This window comes from Sus scrofa, chromosome 7 (assembly GCF_000003025.6).
Source record: "Sus scrofa isolate TJ Tabasco breed Duroc chromosome 7, Sscrofa11.1, whole genome shotgun sequence".
NCBI lineage: Eukaryota > Metazoa > Chordata > Mammalia > Artiodactyla > Suidae > Sus > Sus scrofa.
The window spans coordinates 26,664,060-26,688,323 of NC_010449.5; the positions used below are offsets into that span (position 1 = coordinate 26,664,060).

At 39.3% G+C, this 24,264-nt stretch overlaps 1 protein-coding gene across 36 annotated transcripts in view; it reads right to left on the reverse strand.

The window, feature by feature from the left end:
- Positions 1 to 24,264, reverse strand: part of MLIP (muscular LMNA interacting protein) — a 239,016-nt gene that overhangs the window by 101,258 nt on the left and 113,494 nt on the right. For 26 of the 36 annotated variants that reach the window (XM_021098546.1, XM_021098542.1, XM_021098545.1 and 23 more), the window contains 2 exons: positions 11,310 to 12,863; positions 471 to 542 (listed from right to left, as the gene is read on the reverse strand). In XM_021098546.1, the coding sequence (XP_020954205.1) occupies positions 471 to 542; positions 11,310 to 12,863 (1,626 nt within the window). The remainder of the gene's footprint in view (positions 1 to 470; positions 543 to 11,309; positions 12,864 to 24,264) is intronic. The other 10 variants (XM_021098549.1, XM_021098534.1, XM_021098527.1 and 7 more) reach the window with 3 other exon arrangements.

Here is a 24,264-nt window from a genome sequence, read left to right on the forward strand (position 1 = left end):
GTTCAGCCCATGATGGAATCTAAGAGGCTAAGTTGGCCGCTTGGCTAATATATTTCTATCCTGCACAAGCCACTGTTAATCACCAAGTCTGGAAGGTGGCTAGTTGCCCACATATAACCACAATTTACCTTTATTGATCAAGGTGAATAGAGGTGGAAGCTCTTAAATGTTAAAACCATTTAAGATTCCAAAGGACGGGGATGTACTCAAATCTGAATCAAGTTGCCCAGAGCTGCATGACAGTGGCTTGGACAACTCTTGGCTCCTACCCAGACTCTACTGATAAATCATTGATTTCTCCAATACTATCCATCCAGATGTTTTCACCAGCTCATCCTAAACTAAGAGCAGCATTTTAGTTTAGTAAAGGTAGAACTTTAAAACAGACATTTTAAAAACATAACAAAAATGATATTAGCCATTTTAGGAAACATCACAAAAATTCACTCTGCTTTTGAGCCAACACTGACCTTCTGTTCCAAAAGCAATATGTTTGTAGGGATTGCTGCAAAAGCCTTGTAGCTGGACTTGGTCTTGTATTGCTAGAAGGGGAGGTAACCAGAAAGCAAGAGTGGAGTTGAAAACAGAAAAGAATGTGACATAAATTTAGGCTAGCTCTACCAAGTTAAAAGACATGTTATCCAATGAAGAAAACAGTTATTGTGCTTGCACGACTTGTTTTTGACAGGAAAAAAAAATTAGCTCATTATGTTAATATTTTATTAGAATAAGAAGCAAAGAGTTATCACAGTCAAATATCAGCCTAGGGATTATAAGCAATTATGTGCTATATAGTTTCAAAATTTAAAACATCCATTTTTACAAAGTTATATATCAATTTCTCATTAGCAGCATTCCCTCACAGGAACACTATTTTATAAATGTCAGGGGTATTTTTGCTTGATTTTAAAAGGAAAGTGGTTCTTTTTTATAGTGCCACAATTAGCAAATATTATGCCAATAAGTTTAATTGAACTCAATACATTTTCTTGCATCATTCATTAAAAACAATGATCAGAATACATAAAATTTAGCAGTCATTTTTAATAAGTAGCATATTTTGAATAGAAGTTAATATCAGCAACTTAATTACATAATGGAAAAATTAGAAGACCTTGCATGCTCTTGATGTTAAATTCATTTTTTTAAACCTTAGCACCATCTCCTGCACTTTCTTTATTTTATTTTATTTTATTTTTTTTGGCTTTTTGCCATTTCTTGGGCCGCTCCCACGGCATATGGAGGTTCCCAGGCTAGGGGTCTAATCAGAGCTGTAGCTGCAGGCCTTCACCACAGCCACAGCAACGGGGGATCCGAGCCGCGTCTGCAACCTACATCACAGCTCACGGCAATGCCAGATCCCTAACCCACTGAGCAAGGCCAGGGATCGAACCCGCAATCTCATGGTTCCTAGTCGGATTCGTTCACCACTGCGCCACGTTGGGAACTCCTCCCGCACTTTCTAATATGGTACTGTTAATGAACCAAATGATAAGACATCCTGAGTTTTAAGTAGAACTCAGAGTACTATAGCTCAGTTTTGGAGTGTCTGGGGGAGAGGGTTGAGCATAAGTAGAAGTCAGGATCATACACATAATCAAAAGAGCAGTTTTGATACTGTCCCAGGTCCCAAGCTGCCTGAGTTCAAGCCTCCATGCACATCAAAAGCTCCTGCCTCAGGCAGCTTCCCCAGGGACCCAGAGCCAGCGGGAAACTGGCACCGCAGCCCCAGGCTGTCTGAGTTCCCTGGAAAGCACACCAAAGGGTCTGCAGAAGACGACAGGATAATGAGGTAAAATAAAACTTTGAGATTTAAGATGTCATTGATGTAACCTTCCTTAAACTGGTGTGAGGAAGCTAAGAGGCTGGCACATTCATTTTCCTTAGGAAGAAGTTTAAGTTAAAAAAAAAAAAATTAAAACACCAGACTGGAAGAAGAAAGCGCCTGGTCCCTTCGAGCCTGCAGTCACTATTCTGATCCTGCACTGCTATGGTCTCCAAACAACAGTGTTATCTGGATAAGGATGGAAAGTGAAATGCTGTCTCTGCACGGGAAATAAGCATTGCCATTTATCACTAGCGAATAAATACGTTGCCTCATTTAATTTTTCAGAATCCCTACAACTAAAGAGTCATTAGGAAAAGATGTGTTGAGTTCAGGTGACTCATCTAAGACAACAGCCCATAAAGAATAGAATCAGGTTTGGAATCCAGGCCCAGCTGGGTCCAGTACCCATGCTTCTCTCTATTTTTCTCCCAAGGAATATCTAAACAGACAAATCATATAGAATAAAATATATTACTAATACTCCATGATGGTTTTATGTTTATTTGTCACAAGTTGCAATAATAATAATAGTTAGCGATCACGAAAAGCCTTGCAGCCTTCTGAAAACTTTGTGTTAGCTCATTTACTTTGCACAACAAATCTATCATGCAGATACCCTATTATATTCATTATATATATGGAAAGTGAAGTAGACACATGTTAAGAAACTTACCTAGGGTCACTAGCTACTGAATCATAGCAATGATTTGGACGCGGACACTCCAGCTCAGTAACTCTGCACGTATCTCCTGAATACCCTTGCCTCCCCTTTCAGGATGTGCAATCGTTTGCAACATTTGTTCTCCTAGCCTCAGCTGACCAAAAGAAAATGGCTGGAGAAGATTTTCAGAGTGATATCTTGTAATTGGGCGTGTAATGCCATGTACTCTTACAATCAGTAATGATACCGAAGGCAAACTGGTTCAACACCCTCTATCCAGGGCATCTCGCTGATGTGTTCAGTCACACCACCAACACCTGCCTACCTCCCAAGGTAGCACCTTGAGTGTAACTGTTAGAATTGGCATAAAATTTCCTTTCTATTAAGCCAAAATATGCTTCTGACTAACTTACTCCTATATGTCCTTGGTCCTATATGTTTCCTGCGTGGGCTAAGAGCTCTCTTCCGCTTGAAAGTTATACTGTTGTTTCCACCAACCCCTCCTTACTTATCTTCAGCTGAAGAATTTCACGATCCCTTTCCTCTGTCACTATTCCTTTAAATTTTTAAAAGGTATGTTTAACAAGATATATTTTTAACGCAATGCAGCATATCATCATCACCTACACGATATGACAATAAACTTAATTAGCACAGTGAAGATGAAAATCATTGTAATTGTCTCCTTGTTTTTTGTGGTGTGTTTGGAGTATACATGAGAGAGATGTTGAAGTCATTTTATTTTTTTCCATTTTTGTCTTTTTTTTAAGGCCACACCCACAGCACATGGAAGTTCCAAGGCTAGGGATCAAAACAGCGCTATAGCTGCTGCCTACACCACAGTCACAGCAAAAGCTGGGTCTGCAACCTACACCATAGCTCATGGCAACTGGGAGAGGCCAGGGATCTTCGTTGGGTTTATTACCACTGAGCCAAAACAGGAACTCCAGAAGTCATTTCATATTGCTGGATCACACTGAGTATGTTATGGCCCTAAAATTCCTAATTCTTATATCTTTTTTTTTAAACATTTATTAAAATGAAACTCCATCCTGTAGTAAGCTTTTTTCTCCTCCAGATCCAAAAATAGTGCTTTAGGCATTATCTCTATCCAGTTCCACTGATTCGATGTGGTTTGTCACTGTAAACTATAACGATAATAATTTTTATATTATTTCATGAACTCTCCTCTTAGGCATGTCATTTTTAAAATCTTCATTCAAGCCATATACCAAGGATAGGGAGTTCTCACCTACTGGGTTCTGCCAACCTGGCAGGCATCAGTCCATCTGACAGATTTATTTGGATAAGGCAGTTCAACTAATGGATTCATTCAACAAATTATTTTTGAGTAGCTACCCTGTGACACACATTTCTCTAAGAATTGGAGATTCAACAGTAAACAAAACACAGAAAGCCTTTACTCTCTAGAGTTTACATCCTAATCAGCTGAGACAAACAATCAAATAAATAAGAAAGCATAGGAAAAGTCATAGATAAATAACATGTAGAAAATTGAAATGGGGGATGATACAGAGATTGACCTTGAGTATGCTTTGGGCTAAGCATTTAGAACAAATGGGAATTCACAGAAATACATCACAACCCCTCAAATACCTCTCTTTGTTCACAGTATCACGAAAGACAGCTCAAAAGCTAGAACTTGGAAGGCATTCAATAAATGTCTATTGCTGGAAAAGAATGTCGGGCATCCAGTTATAATTGTTTTTGTAAACATTCACAAACTAAGACTGTCTTAATTTTAAGAATTTACCTTCCATTTTTTTTTTAATGTGAAAAAATGGAACACTGACATGAAGACGGGGAAAGCAAGGATATACCTTTCCCCTTCAAAAAATACTTCCCATCGCTATCCCACTCTTTTTTTCTGGTAAATCTCTTATTTCCCATCATTTACAATAGTTTTGCAATAAAAGTAGACATTTTAATTTATTTTTTGAGATGCAATTTGTATAGACCAGGAGGTCTGAACTGATTTAGAGCAACCAGATGTTCTTTCTAGCTCTTCATCTACCTTGGGCTTTGCACATCTCTAAGAAAATACAGAGCTTTTCCTTTTCCATCTGAAGATCATTCTTGTTGCCATAAGAAATACTTTTTGTGTTCAGTATATTCCTTTGGGTTCCCTTAACAATATTCTAATTTGGAACATGTTTCTTCTTCACAATTTCAAGGCTTCCAGATTTCAGAGAAAATTCACTGGTTTCTACTCCTTGGTTTAAAATTACAAATCATCCAGTCAATTATGATGGAGCATGATAACGGGAGAAAAGAGAATGTATACATGTATGTGTAACTGGGTCACCATGCTGCACGGTAGGAAAAAAATTGTATTGGGGAAATGACAATACAAAAAAATTTTTTAAATAATAATAAAATATTATGACAAGAGAGGAAAAATATAATAAAAAAAATTTTTTAATAAAATTACAAATCGCTCCAGTCACTGTAATTATAACTTGAATAATAATACTAGGCTGTATTACCAGCTGAAATCACCATTAACTAATCATACAAAATAGAACTGACCAGTCTGACTTTGAATTCAGCAAAATAAATAAATAAATACATAAATACATAAATAAATAATACTATTGCACCTTTCAAATTTATAGTCTATGCTTTTAGTCATCATTCAATAAATATTTCTTTTTTAATAATGACTTTTATTTTTTCCATTATAGCTGGTTTACAGTGTTCTGTCAATTTTCTGCTGTACAGCAAGGTGACCCAGTCACACATACATGTATACATTCAGATATTTCTTAAATGTCCACTACAGGTACAGGGCAAAGTTTACATTTAAACAGGAAATGGTATTTTGTGTGTAAGTTTATTAGAGCTAATTCTATTTATAGGCAATCCTAGATATTGTGACATAAATCCTGGATGTGAAGGTGGGGAGAGCAAGGCATATATCTTTCCCCTTCACAAAGTATTTCCCACCACTATCCCACTCCTCATTGCTGATGCCTAAAATTCACCACAAGCTCTGTAATAAACACCTCTGAGATAACAAAACAGACTTACTATTTGCCTTGAGAATCAGGGATTTGAACTCATGGTTACACTTTAAATACAAGTGAATGACAGGACCTCTGATTCCATAAACAACAAGAAGGCCCTGATGAAGAGCCTCCCACCGTCACGACCAGCTTCCTCTTCTGGAAGCGTCCCTGGCCATGGATGAGAGCATCACTCCAAAAGCACACCTCCTACTCCTTAGGGACCATGGTTACACTGCCTGGGTCTCCCTGAGATGAAAGCTCAACCCAGGCCCTGACCCAGTTCACAGAAGGAGGTTGCCCAGAAACCTGCCTTACACCTGATTACTGGCAGAACACAAGCTCTGGAATGATCCTGAGATATGAAGCAATGTGACAGTAACCTACCATCTGTGGTTTTTGATCTCACAGAGAAGATGAGAACTACTAAGAAAGCTTCCCTGAACAATCCTTCCCACGTCCCGTCTCCACAGCTGTTTTATCTTTTTATATTCCTAGCACTCTAAATGTATAGCATTTATTGCCTTGGATTACAACATCCTGCCTTCCTATTTAGCCTGAGAGGTCTTTTAGACAAGATTTTCTATGATTTCCAACACCTACCACCAACCTGACAAAGAATGAATGTTCAGCAAATATTTGTTGACTTAAATTGAAGTATTTAATTGAAAATCACAGTAGGACTCAGAAGACATGAAAAAAACACAAAATTTGAGTTCTTCATCTGCTGTTCAAGTCTTAAAGAGCCTGGCCAATTAGACACCCTTTTCCCCATGTTGAAGCATTTCCTGAAGGCTTTTCCAATATGCTAAGTTTCTACAATCATCTTTCTGCAAGGATGTGAATTTCCAAGATTTGAATTCATGACCTTGGATCCATGTTTTCTTTTTCTTTGGAAAAGTCTCTTCTTTAGGTTAAAACTGCACAAGCCCCCTTCTGTTAAAAATGCCAATACTCCCTGGGAAGTAAAGAAAAGAAGCTTTTGTCAATCACTGACAACTTGAATGGGAATCATTGCTAATATCCATTCTAAAAGGCTATCTGGAGAGACACAAAGGGAATGGGACCCAGAATTGGTTCCTACAGAGGTGGAAGTGACAGATGACAAGGAAGCAATAATCACAGAAAATCTAGAATCCCCAGAAAGGTGCCATGAACTCCGGGGAGGATGTAGAGTAGAAGACACTGGGACAAAAAGAAAGAAAGGAAACAAGAAGACACATATGTCTAGTGTCAGCTATTTTAACATCATTTCACCTATAGCTGGCTTTAATGACTGCTGAATGTTTGTTAAGCTACCTATGAAATATACACAGAAATATTATCTTCACCCTCACAGCTACCAGAACCACAATCATCACTTGCCTAGGTTGCAATAGCTCCCTAAGTTCTCTGTACTTTCTCTCTCACCAGCCAGGTAGATAAGAAGGCATCAATTTCTAGTCGAAATCCTCCAATGGTTTCCTGTCTTACTCCAGTTAAAAATCAAATACTTAGAAGTGGCTCACAAGACCTCACAGGACCTAGCTCCCAGTTACATCTCCCTCTGACTACCTCCTTTTCCCCCACTCACTCTATTCTTGGCTCACTGGGTCCCCAACGGTCCTTTGTACCTGCCACATGATCTCTGGCCTTAGAAACTTTTCCTGACTATACTCTGTTGAGGAGCATCACCTCCTTGGATGTCATCCTCTCAAAGAAACCCATCTCTACCACCTGACAGAGATTCGCGACCACCACCTCTTATCCTGCTATACTTTTCTCCACATCGTTTATGACCTTCTAACATACAAGAAAAGGTACTTATTGGGAAGTGATGGGGGGAGGTGGTTGATTGTTTCTTTTTCACCATAGAATATAAATGTGCTTTCAGCAAGCACGATTGCAATCTTGTTTCTACATCTTCACAGCTTTGAAACATGCACACAAGAAGCGCCCAGTACATATGTATTGAATGAATGAGTGACTGGTTTGAACCCAGACGAACCATTTTCATTCATGGAGGTACATTTCACATTGTTCATTTCCCATATGATGAGAGGATCAGCAGAAATGGAGACAGTCACATGGAGACTGTTGCCACCAAGTTTCCAGTGTGGTGTATTTGGAAATGCTATGATGTCTTAAAGGAATGAGACTTTATAAATAAACATCAGCTATAAAAGTTCATGAAGTATCAGAAAGCTCCAAATTGATTCCCCTAAACAAGCTGTGTCTAGATAGCTTTCAGACCACGGCAGTCATACCACTGGAGCCCTCACATCACCAGTGAAGGAATGTATGTATGAGGTTCTGATCTAATGACCATCTCAGATTTCCACATGGAACATCATGGTAACTCACAAGGAGAAAAATTTAAACTATCTTATGAATGAAGGCAAATTATACTGGAAACCCAAATAAAACTCCGTGGATTAATTTTGTGATATTCAGTCTTTCCCAAGGGGGGAAAAAAGCTGCCCAGACCATATATATGTTGATCAAAAAGCCATGGGAGCAATATTCAGGAAGACACTCATCCTGTCTGGGACCATGTTATAATGCGAAATAATATTTTTAAATGATATCTGAAATTAAAATATAGCTGTTAATACTCACACAAGCAGATTCAGAATCTTAAGAGTCTATGTATGAAAAAGAAACATCAAACATTCTTTATACCTGAATTGAACTCAGCATAATCTAGCTGTTCCATTTTATTTGAATATCAAAGGACAGTAGGGCCCAGACTTTCAACTAATATCTTTCAAGCATTTGTGTTTTAATTTGATGGCCATCTATATTCTAGGACCTTTTTCCTTTCTGGACCTGGCACTGAGTGGAGAAGATCTAAATCTGAAACTCTCTGACTTCAAAGAGAGCCCTGTCCTTGGATTAGCACCACAGTGGAAGGAGCAGGACAAGAAATGGTCCATAAAAGCATATAAATTCTTTGATATCCTAAAGCTTTTGTCTATTTCCTCTTATCAACCTATAAAATAATCTTAGCAATTTCAACAATACTAGTCAAATATCAAAAGAAATTGGGAAACGATTTATCTATTCCAGTATCCATCCATTTTAATGAACTTTTTATACTCAAGTTACAATTCCTGCCAACAATAGTTTGCAATAAAAAAAAAATGTAGGCTGATTTTTACCTAGAGAGAAAACAGCACGAAGCAAGGAATAAATAAATATGACAAAGAACACTGTGTCTCAAGAGAAACTAATTTTGTGGAAGTTATAAATTTTACTCATTATGAGAAACATTATTCTATTCAAAGGAACAGATAAAAATGGGTAAATTATAATCATTCTTCATATTTTCATACATGTTCATCAAATTTACCATGCATGTCCACAGATTTGAACTTTATTAACTTGGGAATAAAGAAAATAAACAGAAAAAAATAAAGCAAATGCTAAAAACTCTTCAATATTGGAAGAAATAGTAATTGCGGATAAATAGGTTAGGAGAGAAAAGGATTTGACTTTATCAGAAGCCCCTCTGGGCCTACTCTCTTCCAGCTCTTCAAAACTGGTCCAAAACCTGAACAAAGCAGAGTGAACCACAAACAGAAATACTCTGAAGAAGCTGGTGGAGTAAAACCATGTTTCACAAAGGTAAAAAATAATTTAAGTGTAAGGTAGTGTAGCTTTAGAGGTAATTTGTCAGTAAATTCAGGAAATAGTAATGTTTACATCACCAGACAAATAAGATTTTCAAACTTAGAATTGGGGTAAAAGATTTCCTCCATCCCATTTTCTTTGAAGTTTAAAATACAAGGACTTCATCATTTCTAAAAACACATTTATATGATCCAAATATTATATAAATTGATACTTCTAATCATTATTCCATAATGATTATTTCCTTCATGAGAATTAATAAATCAGACTAAAATGATAATTAACATGAGTTATTGCTTTGAAGCAATAAATTTCAGTGATAAAGAAAATGGCTTCAAGAATCAGACTTAAATTAATACAAATGTCAGCTCTGCCAGGATAAGAAATATAACCTGGGCAAGTTATTCACTGAACTACAGTTTCTTGGTCTATAAAATGGAGAAAGTAATATTGCCAATCTCATATGGGCACAAAAAAATCAACCGACATCATCCTTTTAAATTAAATTTTAACTTCTTTGTGTAACTACTAGGACAGTTAGGACTCATAGAAAGTATCTGATAGCTGTTACTGTAATTATCATTACTATTATGACTATTCTATGACAAGGCCAGTCTTAGTTCTCCACATACACACCTCTAGGATCATTCTCTGTATATTTGGTCAGGTTGTTTACCATTTCTGAAATGCCAACTGCTTTCCTCTTCATTAAGCTCAACCCATCTCTATTGTACTGAACTCAGTGAACTTTTATACATAACCTGTGCTACTCTATGTTAGCATTGCCTTATACTTGTTTTCTGGCTTTACCGTAGATTTAATAACTCTCTGTAGCCTCTTCACATTATATAGGTGTGCATGTTTTTCTGCTAAATACAATTTAATTGTTTAAGAAAAAGGATTCTCTCTTATTTTCCTTAAAAATAAAACATACATCCTCAAAACAGCTAGCATAGTCGTGGGCACACAGTAGATGTTCAATGCATGCTTTTTAAGTTGTGTGGTAATATTAGCAAGATCATATGGGTTGTTTCACCATTCCCACTGTAAGTTAACCATCCCAATAGACAGGGTTAACCATCTGTAAGTTAACCAGCCCAACAGACAGGGTTGAACACAACCTTCATGGCAATTGGAAGCTCTAACACTGTATTACTCCAATGCACTGAACTAAAAACTCCCAGTTCCCCCAATACTGGCACTTTCATAATTTTATTTTATTTATATAACAGTGACTGAATTCTGGGTGTATAAGCTCCACATCCTAAATTCTGTGAGCACAGCTGGGAAGCTAGCATGCTCTAGAGCCAAGTTGCCTTTCACCAGGAAAAATGCACCCTACGGATCACTCCTTCAAATGTGTCCCTTCCCATATGAAAATAAATACTGATTTCACATCCTTGCTCAATGGGTTGCTTCAGCACAGATAACAGTCAATATTTTTTCTCTCTTAATTTGTTTTCCCTTTACCCAGGCTGCCCACCCTTTCTGTATTTTATAATCACTAAGTATTTAGTGCTTATCATAAATCAAATACTTTTCACATATAAAGGAAATTTCAGTTCCCTTTTGCCCAATATATATATATAGCTAAATCCATATTGATTTAGCTTCAGGTATATAGAGAGCAATAAAAAAAATCAACCTGGGAGAAGGGAAAGAAAATTAATAACAACAAATAAATGTCAGCAAAGGAAATAGAAAGTTTTACAATTGACTGGGCAATAATATGGGCCTAGATATATGATAATATTCCACTTTACACTAATTCTGTCTCCTATCTATCAGTACAGCATATTTTGATGGATAGTAGGGTGCATGTTATTAAATAATCAGAAATGTATTATATTCCCAAATTTCATCTAACTGCTCTCAATTCCATCTTTGGGATCAATAATATAACTTAAATTATGCCTAGAAAAAAAAATGCCCTTGGAGCCATAGATATAAGGAGTTACCATAAGAGGATTTGCAAGATCAAAGTTTTACAGAAACATGCACAAATTTAGATAGATTATAATTCATCTGCAATTCAAATATACCAAATCCTAGATCCCCTTGCACTTTCTCTCCTTGTAGGAGCAGAATGAATAGCATAATTATCAACTTTTTCCCTGAAAAAAAAAAAAAGATTCTTCCATATTTCAAATAAAGCATGCACCATGCAGCATGCAAAAAATACCTTGGGTTTCTTATTTTCAGAGCCTGTTGACATGGACAATGCACAAGGTGAAATCAGCTCCTTGGTTCTTGTTAGAGAGATGGGAGGTGGTGGGGTTGAAACAGATGACCTGTGGTCAGATATTGAGCTTTCAGATTTCCCAAATCTTGAAGGCAAGGTAAGATTTGAGTGCAGCGCTGAGGGACTGAGCTGGAGCGCCTGTGTGGGCAGATTAGCAAAAGGGGGAGAGGAGGACCCCATTTGGGGAAGAGAGGCAGAGCCAGCACTGGAGACAGAAGGTGGAGGAGGAGCTGAAGGAGTCTGCCCCTGGCCAGAGAGCGGTGCTGATGCTCTCTTGGATCTGTTTATCAGATTTGAAAGAGCTGGGGAAGGATGGTAGCATTTCTCTGGGGAGGAGAGCCTGGCTCTTTGGTTAGTGAGAGGAGATACAGAAGATGATGCAGAGGAGGCTGACTTTGAAGGATGTGGGCAAATATTCCTGGGCTTGCCTGGGTCCCTGAGGTCTGCATCCCGTCTGCCCTTGGGAGACAGAGGAGAAGAGCTTGGAGGAGGAACAGGAGGCAGACCCGCCGAACTGGAGGTACTTGTTTGCAGAGGGGAAAGCATGGGACTGCTCTTCAAAGAAGAGGGGGATGGCATTTTCTCTACATTCAAAGAAACAGGGCTGCTACTGATGTGGGAGGGGGTCTGAGGAAGGGGAGCAGCTTTGGTAGAAAAAGGTGAAAGAAAGGTTTGCTGGCTGAGTCCAGAAACCTGGTTTTCCCTTTGCTCCGGAGACCCTGCCCGCAGGGAGCAACTCGAGAGAGATTTTTTCGGCGTGGGTGAGGTTTGTTTTACTTTCTGATCGAGAGCAAGTGTGGAAGAGGTCAGGGAGTTGAGAGTGAAGGTGGGACAGGATGCCGGGGAGAGGGGTCTTTGGTGAGAAGGGTTGGACTTGAGGATGGCCGTGAGGAGGGAAAGCCGGGAGGGTACCGGGGACTTCACCCCTGACTTTGAGAGGTTCCCGCTGGATGACACGTGGCTACAGACAGTGGAAGAAGAGCCGTGGAAAAGGGAGGGGAAGGGTTTTGGACTCGGGCAGAGCGAGTGCGTGATGATGCGGACTGGGATGTAGGAGGCTGAATTCGACTTCAGAGAAGCACCGGAGGCCGGTGAAGAAGAGGTTCTCGGACTTTCGCTGGGACTAAGGACGGGCGAGGTGACAGCTGTCGTCTTCTTGAGAGCTTCAGACGTCAGGCCAGGTTTTTGCTGGGCTGCACTTGGATGGGACAAAGGAGAACCTGACAACTGAGTGGAATGGGGGAACTGTGACGTCGAGAACACGCCCTTCGATGCAGAAAAGGGTGCAGAGTGAGCGGAAGTTTGAAAGTACGTAGCTGTTTCTTCCACCAGGGCCCCAGTGACATCCAGCCGCCTCGTGTGGATCTCCTCCAGGACAGAGGCTTCGGAGAGGTTGACGGGGGCAGGTGGTGTTTTCTGATTAGTTGGAGAAACAAAGGAGAAAGCAGGTGGTTTACAGGCAAGCTGCTCAGAGGCAGTGGGAGAAGAAGTGAACTAGAGGAAAGAGAAATAGACATGGTCATAGGACATTATCTCTGAAACTGTCAAAACATTCTTGTCACCTGCCACGTTTATGCAAACAGCCCTCCTATTAGTTTACACAAAAGGAGAGCCTTAAACCTTGGAGGAAATGGAAGGAATTCTGTTTTGCTAATAAGCCATTGCTTTGAATTTGAAATAAAATATAAATAAACTGTGAACTATTAGATACAGTATCTCAGTTATTCTCCAGAAGAGCATCAAATATAAAACTTTATGTGCCTTGTCTCCCTTTGGAAAATAAATCATTGACAAAATCTAAAATAGTTATCTTAAGTTGGAATTGTGTGATTTGAAAAGATTTACACCAGCATTAATATAAATTCAAGAATTCACTTGCAAAAAGGAAAATAGGTTTTCTTCCATTGTAAGAATATAAACCATAATATAACAATAATGACTACCATCCATAAAAAAGTTAACAATTCAAGCATTTAAAATTCAAAAAACTTGGTCTACTCCTACATACTATAACCCTGAACATAATGCCCCCAATTCAAAAGATGCCACACCCAACATCAACATACAGTGATAAACTGAGAGAGTGAAAGCTAAGGCTAAACAGAGAGGGAGTTATAGCTTATGAAAAACATTTTCCCTAATTACTTGGCAGAATGAACAGTTAGAAAATGATGTGGGTTATGCTGGAAAGAATGAATAGATACTCTTTCATATCGAAAGAATATAATCTGCCTGAAACAATGCAAGCCACCAATCCCACATCAAATAGAAAGAAAATAAAGAAATAATGTATCATTTTCAAGAGAGGCTAGAGAGAGCCAGTGAAATAACTAGGTACTGTATTCTTGTGCTATTTTCAAAATCTTCATCCAGTACTTTAAGACAAATACTGAAATTAAAAATGATTCTGAAGCCAAATCTTTTAAACAGAGATTTTCCTTCAAAGTTATTGGTTTGAGTCCATCAATCCATAAAAGAAAGTAAAATATTTGTATCTAATAAAGAATTTATGGAACATCAGTTATTCAAAATATTAATGAATATTTACTAAGTTATATATGCATGTAATATGCAGTATTTATATAATAATAATTATATATTACAGTAAATAGCAGAAAAATGTATGATCATAACGATTAAACTTAGCAAAAACTTGGTTCACAAACTCACTAAAAGATATCTCTGGATTTTGCTCTACAACATGTTAGGAGGGTATGCTTCAGACCTAATGCGAAGATTTTCATATCATATAGTTTCAAGTTCTAAAAATATTTTAAATTGATAGATTCAAACAATTCACCCCAAACTTCTAAGTCTCTGAGCAAATGTACCCAAAATATTCCTTTCTTTTTATATGTAAATTTATTCCTATGTTTGCAACACAGAATTCTTGCCACATAAATAATTTTTGAATAATTTTGGCATGGAACCCAGAATATTGAAAATCAGGGATAATTGAAAATCAAGCAGAACCCAATCAAATTGAGAAAGAAATTTTAACAATTCCCTGGCATAAATTTTACTTAGAAACAATTCTGCTTATCTAGGGTTTATAAAACTGACTCATGTGATTAGCCAGCCATAAGTGAAAGGTCTTCTCTAATTGTTTCCAGTGACTGGTCTCTCCTCACAGAAGAAATGAGGAAATTTCAAGACTATGTAGAGTCTCTTTGCATGTTATCCCATAGCTTTTGGTTTAAAAAAAAACATGTGAAATTGATAGCAGCTGCAAAAATTCCATCACCTTTTCAATCATGTTTCCAAATAACTTCAATTTTTATAAGAAGCCCATTAATTCATCCTGATTATCCATCAAATTATCATGTTAAAATCATAGGACTGTAATTTTGAGGGGCTCATTCAGAGGAAAAGACTGCTCCCACCAACTTGCAAACTTTTTTCTCTTAGATAACCTATCCTGGAGTTCCCATCATGGTGCAGCAGAAGCAAATCTGACTAGGAGCCATGAGATTGTGAGTTCGATCCCTGGCCTCACTCAGTGAGTTGAGGATCCAGCATTGCCGTGAGCCATGGTGTAGGTCACAGACGTGGCTTAGATCTGGCATGGCTGTGGATCTGGCGGAGGCTGGCAGCAACAGCTCCGATTAGACCCCTAGCCCGGGAACCTCCATATGCCGCGGGAGCGGCCCAAGAAATGGCAAAAAGACAAAAAAAAAAAAAAGAAAAAAGAAAAAAAGAAAAAAGAAAGCCTATCCTAAACTCTGAATACATTCACAATAACCTCAGTAACAGAAGATGCTTACAAGGTTCTGCTCTCATCTTAAGCCTAAATCCACCTTGGATCCTGTATAATAGAGGTTATGGAGTATTTTAACAACAAATTTCTTTAGTAGAGCTATCTCGTCATTTTAGTCAATCTAAAATTACTGTTTCTGTAAATACTCAGTTTTTCCTAATGTGTCCGTGGGATTCCAAAATACTTGAATAAAAACCAAAGTGACTGATCTGCTCCCTGATATCCTGAATAGTTCCTGATATTTGAACCCTGTTGGTCCATATAGTTGTGCAATTCTTCCCAAATCTGTAGTGATACAAGACAGAAACTCTCATTTCTTCTTTGTCTTCACATGCAAGCATTATATTATGGCAGCCTGGCCTCCTAAACTTACCTACTTACCTGTCCTCTTCTCACTGATGGACACTTGTGATGTCACTGAGCAGATTCTCAGTTGTAATGTCACAACCGCCATAATGCTTCTACACCTACTCTATTTAAAGCTGCTATTAAACAAATTTAACATAACTCTGTTGACTGGCAGGGCTGTCAACTTGATTTATGAACTTGTCCTGCACAAGGGCACCAGCTCAGAGTAAGGCTGACCCCTCCTGCACTAGGCAGAGGGGACACTTTTTTCTAATTCATATATGGGCTGGGTAAGATACTGTAGATTGATGTTATCATCAATTTAAGGTCTATAGCCTCAGCTGGGCCCTGTACCACTCAGCTTTTTTGTGGGTTATTTTTCTTATGTTTTGACCTCAGCTTCCTCTCCCATTCTGAACAATGGCTCTTCCACAAACACTTTTCCCCAGCACCTCCCTCATTGGGCTCAACATATGACCTAGATTACTTTTCTCCAAGGAAAATTGAGATTACCAGGAAAATTATTTTTTCTAGATCTCTACTCATTCCCTTTCCTTTGTTCTAAGGAAAAATGATGGATTTTCCCTTTTTAAATGTACTCTGAATTGCACCAGTGCTTGCTTTCTTGGGGATCCCATTTTTTTCTGTTATTCCCACACATGCTATGTATCCATCTTTTCTTTTCCATTAGTTTTCTCATCCTAACATAAATATAAAGCATAATACTTCCAACTTTAAAAATACAATAAAGCAGTCATGCAGTAGATTGTAAAAATACCCACATTTCCTACTCTTTTCATAAGATGGCAAAGTTCTTTTCCCTCACCATAATCAGTGGGACATTAGCAAACGTGATACAAGTGGCTTGAAAAGCTCTTGTGCATTGGAGCTTACTGGCGTGCCAAGTACAGAATATCACCATGATGTAAGTGAGCCCAGGCTAGTATATCGCAGGATGCAAAAACCCATCTTAGCTAACCAGTCACCAGTAGCCAACCGCAGATGTATAAGTGAACTACAGCAAAGATCAACTGAGACTGACCTAGATCTGCAGAACCATCCAGCTGAACACAGCCAAATTTCTGACCTGCAGATTTTTGAGCTGAATGCATAGCTGCTGTTTGAAAACACTCAACTTTGGCACAATTCGTTAAGCAGCAAAAGCTAGCTGATAAAAACATGTGCACAAACATGCATCAAGATCTGATCCCTCTCAGCTACATCTGTACTAAACCATCACTGTACTGATTTCCTTACTTTGTGTGGCCAACACACCCTAAAGTGACTTCCCAAAGAATGCTCTACGGTATAAACAGACTGACTTGCTTCTAACAAACAGAACATGGCAAAGGCGAAGGGGTTTCACAGATTTGTTTAAGGTTCCTAATCAGGTGACCTTAACTTAATCAAATGGAGATTATCCAGAGTACACATGACCTAATGCAATAGTGAAGAACAAATATGACTTCATACTGGATCTGTTTCTTTTATCTTTATATTCTATTGCTTTTGCTACAAGTTAAGAATGTTGCCTATAGCATGAAATATACAGGATACCCCATTCTTAGGGCTCTGACCTTCAAAGGTGTAATACTTTTCCATTCATAGATAAAAAGTTGCAGAACAGAAGATAACATTTGTCTTATTGGAGGTTTATAGGAAAACCTGACCTACATGAATGGCTGCAAGAACAAAGGATTCCAATATCAAGAATTCCAACCATGTCCTCTTCCCTGTTAGTATAAAAGAAGCTTGGATTCTAACTTGGGGTAGATGGTTCTTTGGGACACTAGTCTGCCATCTTCATCGTCTGCTGGCTTTCCAAAAAAAGTCACTCTTCCCTGCTCCAACAATTCCTCTCTGGATTTACGGGCCTGACACATGGCAAGCAGTCTGTAGCTTGGACTCAGTAACACTAATCAAATAAGCCCTTTAAAAGAGGGTCAAAATCGTAGAGATCAAAGTAGAAGAGACTCCTTCTATTGTCAACTTTAAGAAGAAGGAAGCACATTCTACAGCCTCAAGAAAATGAATTCTACCGGTAACATGGGGGAGCTTAGAGAGCCTCCAGATGAGATGAATATGACATTTTCATCTCAAACTTGTGAGATCCAGCTCAACTGTGCCCAAATCTCTCATCTACAAAATCCTAGAGAATATAAATCGGTAGGATTTTTTTTTTAAGTCACTAAATTTGTGGTGATTGGTTATGCAGCAGTAGAAAAGTAATACACTTCCTCTGACTTCATAATAGCTTTTACCCACTACTCTTCCACAGACACTGTTATCAACAGTGTCTCCAATGGCTTATTTTTTCCTAAACCCAACAGGCACTCTTCTGATTTCTCTATGGAATCTGACTTCCAATCTCTTGCTCCTTTTCAAAACTATTTTTTCTGTGACTTCTTTTTCATCACTCTCTCCTAGTGTAAATTTCCTATCATTAGATGAGCCCTTACTATATTCCTCCTCTTTTTCACCCTCTTCTAGTGTGTGGGGACTTCCCTCGCCATCCCCACTCTCTGAAATGCCTGGGTCCTGATTCTTGGCCAAGAATGCTTTTACTCATCTTTCATGTTTCAGCTGAGACAACGTGAACCCTTCCTGGTGGCCCAGGTCAATTTAAGTGTCCTCTTCCTAGACCTCCCACTGCTCCTTAAACACATCACCTTTCAGTGTCATTATTTCCAAGTGCATCTGTTTCCCAAGTTCCTTGAAGTCAGGTACTATGTTTTTTTAAAGTTTATTCCCCTACTGTCTAATGCCTGGTGGGTTCCCTTTGTGCAGGAATGAGGCTGTAAAGTGTCTCATGGGTGTAGGAACAGGACAGAGAGCAGGGATGTGGTGTCTCCTCAAAGGAGGCATCATCACCTCCCTCAGCAATTGTCTGGGCAATAGGGGTGAGCAGGGGGTGGAGAGAACAATGACTCTAATGTCCAGGTCAGTCTTTACCTTTCCAGCAGCACAGATATTTGAGTTCAGATATCGAGAAGTCAGTAGACCATCCTTTTAAAAGGCTTCCTCACTTTCTGCTGCAATTGTCAAAGCAACTTGATTTTCCATAACTGAACTTCTTCGGCCCTTGAGTCAATGATACAATTAATCTCACCCAGAGGAAGCAACTAGACACCAGTAAGGGACTGCAGGGGTTCTATCAGCATCGGAGCAGAGCCAGGGCCTCCTACCAAGTCAGAGAAGTTCTCTTTGGTATGTCCAGTGTCACTCACCATGGACAGTGACAAAGCAGGTTAAGATAATGGATGGAATCAGTATCATTCTAAACAAGAAAGGAAATGGGGAGATGGCATTGGGAAGATCACTAGGGAAAGGTCGTTAAAACAATAAAATATCTTGGTCAGGGATAGGTACGTAAATTAGAGGAATGAGGGCCTCAGCATGGTCAATCATTTCAATTGCCTCAAGGCGATTATATGATCAAGCGGGCCCAGCCAGAATCTGAGTTACTACTTGGGTCCCCTCCCACCTGCTAGTGCAAGGCTGACTCCTGTTTTGTTTCCTTCACTCTTGGGCCCCATGTAGTTCTGCTCTGCATGCAGTTGCAAAGTTATCCATCTGATGGGCATGTGCAAATTACCTCCTGGCATCTTAAGCTAAACACGTCATTCTTCAGGAACTTGTGGCACTCCAAGCTTGTCTTCTCAGCAGTTAGCAGAGCTAACATGGAAGTTTAACCTCCTAGCTTTTTTCAAAATCTCCAATCTCTAAATCCCAAGATGGATGATGTGTTTTCATATGCAAAACATGAAACAACAGCCAAGCTATGAGGCAGGAGTCCTAGGCTGTCTTCCATCCTCTATTATTATGTTTTCCCTCAGCTGTGAATTAAGAGAATTTAGGTCATGATGTATATTCCCTATTTATATCACAGGGTCATGGGGAGAAGAGGATCATTCATTCATTCATTCATCAGGTATTTCCTAAGCACCTATCCTGTCCCAGGAATTGTGTTAGGTGATGGGGACAGAAGACTTTTTTTGTCATCACAGGGCTAGCAAGTCTACTGGGGTAAAAGAGACATATAAAGGGTGTTCTGATACAATGTGCTGGTATGATTAGAGCATTTCATTATAAAATTAAGGCCCAGGACTGTAGGGAAGGTTTCTATGTCCAGTGCTCAGTCCAAATAATTTGTTGCAACCTCTTTTCCACAGATCCCTAAAAATCTAGGTTCTTTTCTTCCTCTTCTTCTTCTTCTTCTTCTTCTTCTCTTTTTTCAGCTGCACCAACAGCCAGGGATCAAATCCAACCTGGAGCTGTGACCTACACCACAGCTCTACCAATGCTGGGTCCTTAATCTACTGTGTCACAGTGGGAACTTCTAAAATCTAGACTTTTAATAAGTGTGTGCAATGTCCAAATTTCCCAGAATTTTTTGGTAAGAATTGTAAGAAGGACACAGCTAGTCCTTCTAACCTTGCCTTTTTTTTTTTTTTTTTTTTTTTTTTTTTTTTTTTTGCGTGTGTCCTTTCTTCAGTTCTTATATCCAAGCTGTGTTTGAACCAATGTATAAAATCTCTCCCTCCTCCCTGTGGCCCCAAAGGTGCTACCATCTCCAGCTCTTTAAGTACAATGAATCATTCCTAAGAACCTATTGGAGGCCAAGAACTATTCCAGGCCATATATATAATCTCATTTAATCTTCACAAGGAAAGTTGATATCATCGCCCCATTCTACGAATGAAGACACTAGGCTTTATGATTTCAAGTAACTGCCCAGAGGAGCATGGCCCTAAGTTGCCAGCCTCATTTTTGCTTTCTCACACCTTCTCTCCAAAACATTACTTCCCTTTCCTCACCACTTATCCATTTCCCAACTTTTCTGCCCCATCACCCCTCTCACACTCTTCCCATCAAGGTCATCACACAACCTCCTAACTTCTATATTTAAGGGACTTTGAGGACCCTATGTTATTTGACTGTGTTTTGTACTTTATTTTGACTTGTATTATATTTATAATACTTTAGATTGTGTTATATTAAATTTTTTTGTCTTTTTAGGGCCACAACTGCAGCATATGGAATTTCCCAGGCAGGGATCGAATCAGAGCTGCAGCTGCTGCCCTATACCACCACCACAACAACGTGGGATCTGAGCCACATCTACAACCTATACCACAGCTTATGGCAACACCAGATCCTTAACCCACTGAGTGAGGCCGGGGATCGAACCTGCATCCTCATGGATACTATTTGAGTTCATTACTGCTGAGCCATGATGGAAACTCCATTAATAATGTTTTAATAGAAGGCATCAGGCAACTCTTCTGAAGCAGAGATGGTCAGATGACAGACAGCCTCCTTCCCTTCTCCCAGAGGAAAAGGAGCCCAGAGGAGGTCAGTGTCCAAGCAGGTAACAGGGGTCAGGCTCCAGGCATTGACCTGAGAAAGGGGAAGGGCTCTCATATTCCAAATTGAGACAGTGGCCAGGTCAGACCCCACATCCCTGACTCCATCCCTACACATCTTCTGGTTCTAATAGTACTGATGAAGGAGAATCCTCTCCTTTCCTTGTAGGGACCCCTAGTGCTTCACCTCCAGCTCTATCAGTAAAAAGCCTTTTGATCCTTCTCCAGCTTTGATCTTGGCCTCTTGATCCCCTAGCTTCTAATCTTCTCTAAGTCAAGCAGCAGCATATATTAACCCGGCTGTCCCATTGGGCAGAATTACTTGCTGATGCACAGAAAGAAAATCTGGTAAGGCAGCTAGAAAATATGACATTAGGATGTTGTAGAGGAAAGGGGCATTTTTCAGGAGGTTTCCCAGCATAAAAGTGAGAGAACCCTTGTCTTCATATAGGATAACTCCATGTCTGTGCTCAAAACATATCATGCTGCCAGAATGTCCTTCTGTGGGTTAGTATTTTGTATTCCTTAATGGATATGATTGATACCAAATTCATTTGAGTTTTATCAAAACATGACTGAGCTACCTTAAAATTATTGCCTGAAAACTATTGATTAAGAAATTACTTTTCATATATTTTATTTATTGGAACTTGCTTATAAAGTACTTTTTTGTGAAAGTCCCTTTAGCTTCCCCTGCATGAAACCCAACTTCTTTGGTCCCCTCTCAGCCTCCTGTTTTGGCTTCTCATCTTTCACAGGCCCTTAGTACTTTACCATGTCTTGCCTTATATCTCGTGTCTTCCTGTTTGGCATCTTTGCCATGAGCTCCATCCTCATAGCCTCAGCTCCACAGCAAATACCTCTCGTCTCCCATCTCCCTCCTGTGTCCAGATTCACACTTCCAGCTTCTTTCTTATTGGCATCACGCCATGCCACGAGGCATCTCGAAACAACATCAGCTGTCTCATCTCTTCCTATCCTTTCCCAAGACCTGTTATTCTTTGCTCAATTAATGGCAACATTTATTCAGTTTCCTTGGTTATAAATTTCACTCATCACTGATTCTTTTCCCGCATACTGCCAATGAACAAATCCAGTTAATTCTATCCATAAAGTCCCTCTTTTTATTCCCATTGTTACTGCCATAGCTCCAGGCTTTATCATAGGTGTTTCAGACAAATCATTCTGGTTTTTTATGTGCATATTCACCTCTCTTTTAAGTCTAATACTATCCCTAGGAAAGAGAATTCTGAGACATCCATACCAACATTCAAACATTAACATCGAAAACATTACGTTTTTCTTTCTGAATTTTATTTGAGATAATTTTGATTCAACTACTTATACTATATAGCCTTTTTATTTTTATCTTATGCTCTCAAATTTTAAATGCTTTAATGGTTTTTGTTTGTTTGTTTGTTTTGTTTTTTGCTTTTTAGGGCCACATCCATGGCATATGGAGGTTTCCAGGCTAGGGGTCTCATCGGAGCTACAGCTGCCAGCCTACGCCACAGCCACAACAACATCAGGTCCCAGTTGCATCTGCAACCTACACCACAGCTCACGGCAACACCAGGTCCTTAACCACTGAGCAAGGCCAGGGATCAAACCCGCAACCTCATGGTTCCTAGTTGCATTTGTTTCCACTGCGCCACAGTGGGAACTCCTAAATCCTTTAATGGTTTTTAACACAATGTACTTTTACCTAAACATGCTGCTTCAATAAAAGTATTTGGAACACAAAATACACTCAGCCCAATATTTATGTTGACTATGTTCAAAATAATATAGTAACCACCGTAGGGAACAAAGTGTTTAATAAAAATGGATTTAACAAGGACTTTGCCTTTAAAGACTTTACCATCTGCTAGGGGAGATAAGGCATGTACCTAAATAGTTATAACACAAGCTGGAATAGGATAATAGAAAAGATGCACAGAAATCATACTGAGGGAACGTTTGCTTTCAGTGAAGGCACCAAAGCGGGCTTCAAGAAAGTCACTATCTGAGCAAGGACTTCAAAGCCGTGAACTTTTACATTTTGATGCTTTTCATAAACTGTATTGAACCTCACATGTATGCAAGACACTACCCGAAGAGCTAGAGATACAGAAATGAACAAGAGAGAGGCCTTGACTTCAAGTTGTCCTCAGTCTAGTAAGGGAGAAAGATAAAATCTATCCTGGTACTCAGGCAAAAAGGAGTTATGGTGGAGATTTTAAAAAAAGACTACAAACTATAAGGAAAATGACAAATCTGTAGGAGAAAAACGAACTCCTCCTCAAAGGGAATGTTGTTAGGAAAAGGGGCTCTTGAGCCGAGCTTAGAGTATCAAGTAGCCCAGGCCGTGAACATGAAAATGAGCTGCGGAGAAAGCAGCATCGCACACAGAGGAATCAAGGGCCAGGGATGCAAAGGCACAAAGCTTGTCCTTGGATGATAGTTGAGGAGCCCTGAAGGAGAAAAGCACAAGATGTGGGAAGAAAGTGACACCTAGGCAGCTTATAGAAAAGTGAAAAGCCAGCCTATAGCTTCAGAAATTGGTCCTGACTAACTGATAATGATCATGTATAGACAATTTGTTTTGTTTTTTTTTGTGTGTGTGTGTGTTTTTTTGCTTTTTGCTTTTTGCTTTTTAGGGCCACACCCGTGGCATATGGAGGTTCCCAGGCTAGGGGTTGAATTGGAGCTGTAGCTGCTGGCCCACACCACAGCCACAGCAATGCAGGATCAGAGCCGCACCTTCGACCTACACCACAGCTCACGGCAACGCCAGATCCTTAACCCACTGTTCAAGGCCAGGGATCGAACCCGCAACCTCATGGTTCTTGTCTGGATTCATTTTCACTGTACCACAACAGGAACTCCTGTATAGACAACTCTAGACGTGGATTCATTTTTCCCAGGGAGACCAGAAATGCGCTTCATTAACTGCATTTCTGATTGAGATACTGATGTTGTTGGCATCAGGTAATCCAATCACTGGATGATCTGGAAGCTTTTTACCTTAAGCTTCAACCACTGACTACATGAAATGTCTCAGAGTGCCTCCCTTCATGAGCTGGTCCTTTGTGTTCAGTTTACATTTATGGATAACCGTCATCTTACTTTTATTTCATCTTAATCGTATTATCGTGATGACCTACTCTTCATCACACAATCGCTCAAATGGATTATTGTCGGACATGGAATCAGGAACAATGGCTATTCCCAAACATTTCAGGACCCAGTTTTTCCCCGTCTGCCTTCATTATAATGTTCAACCACCACAAATGAATCAGGCTGAGCTGTGCCTTTCCATTCGGAGCTTTGATAACATGAACCTGTGTCTAACTAACTTCTTTTGGCAAAAGAGATCCCAAATGTGTTTCTACTCTCTAGTCGGGCTTCTGTATATTTGGTCCCATGAAAACAAAGTAAATGA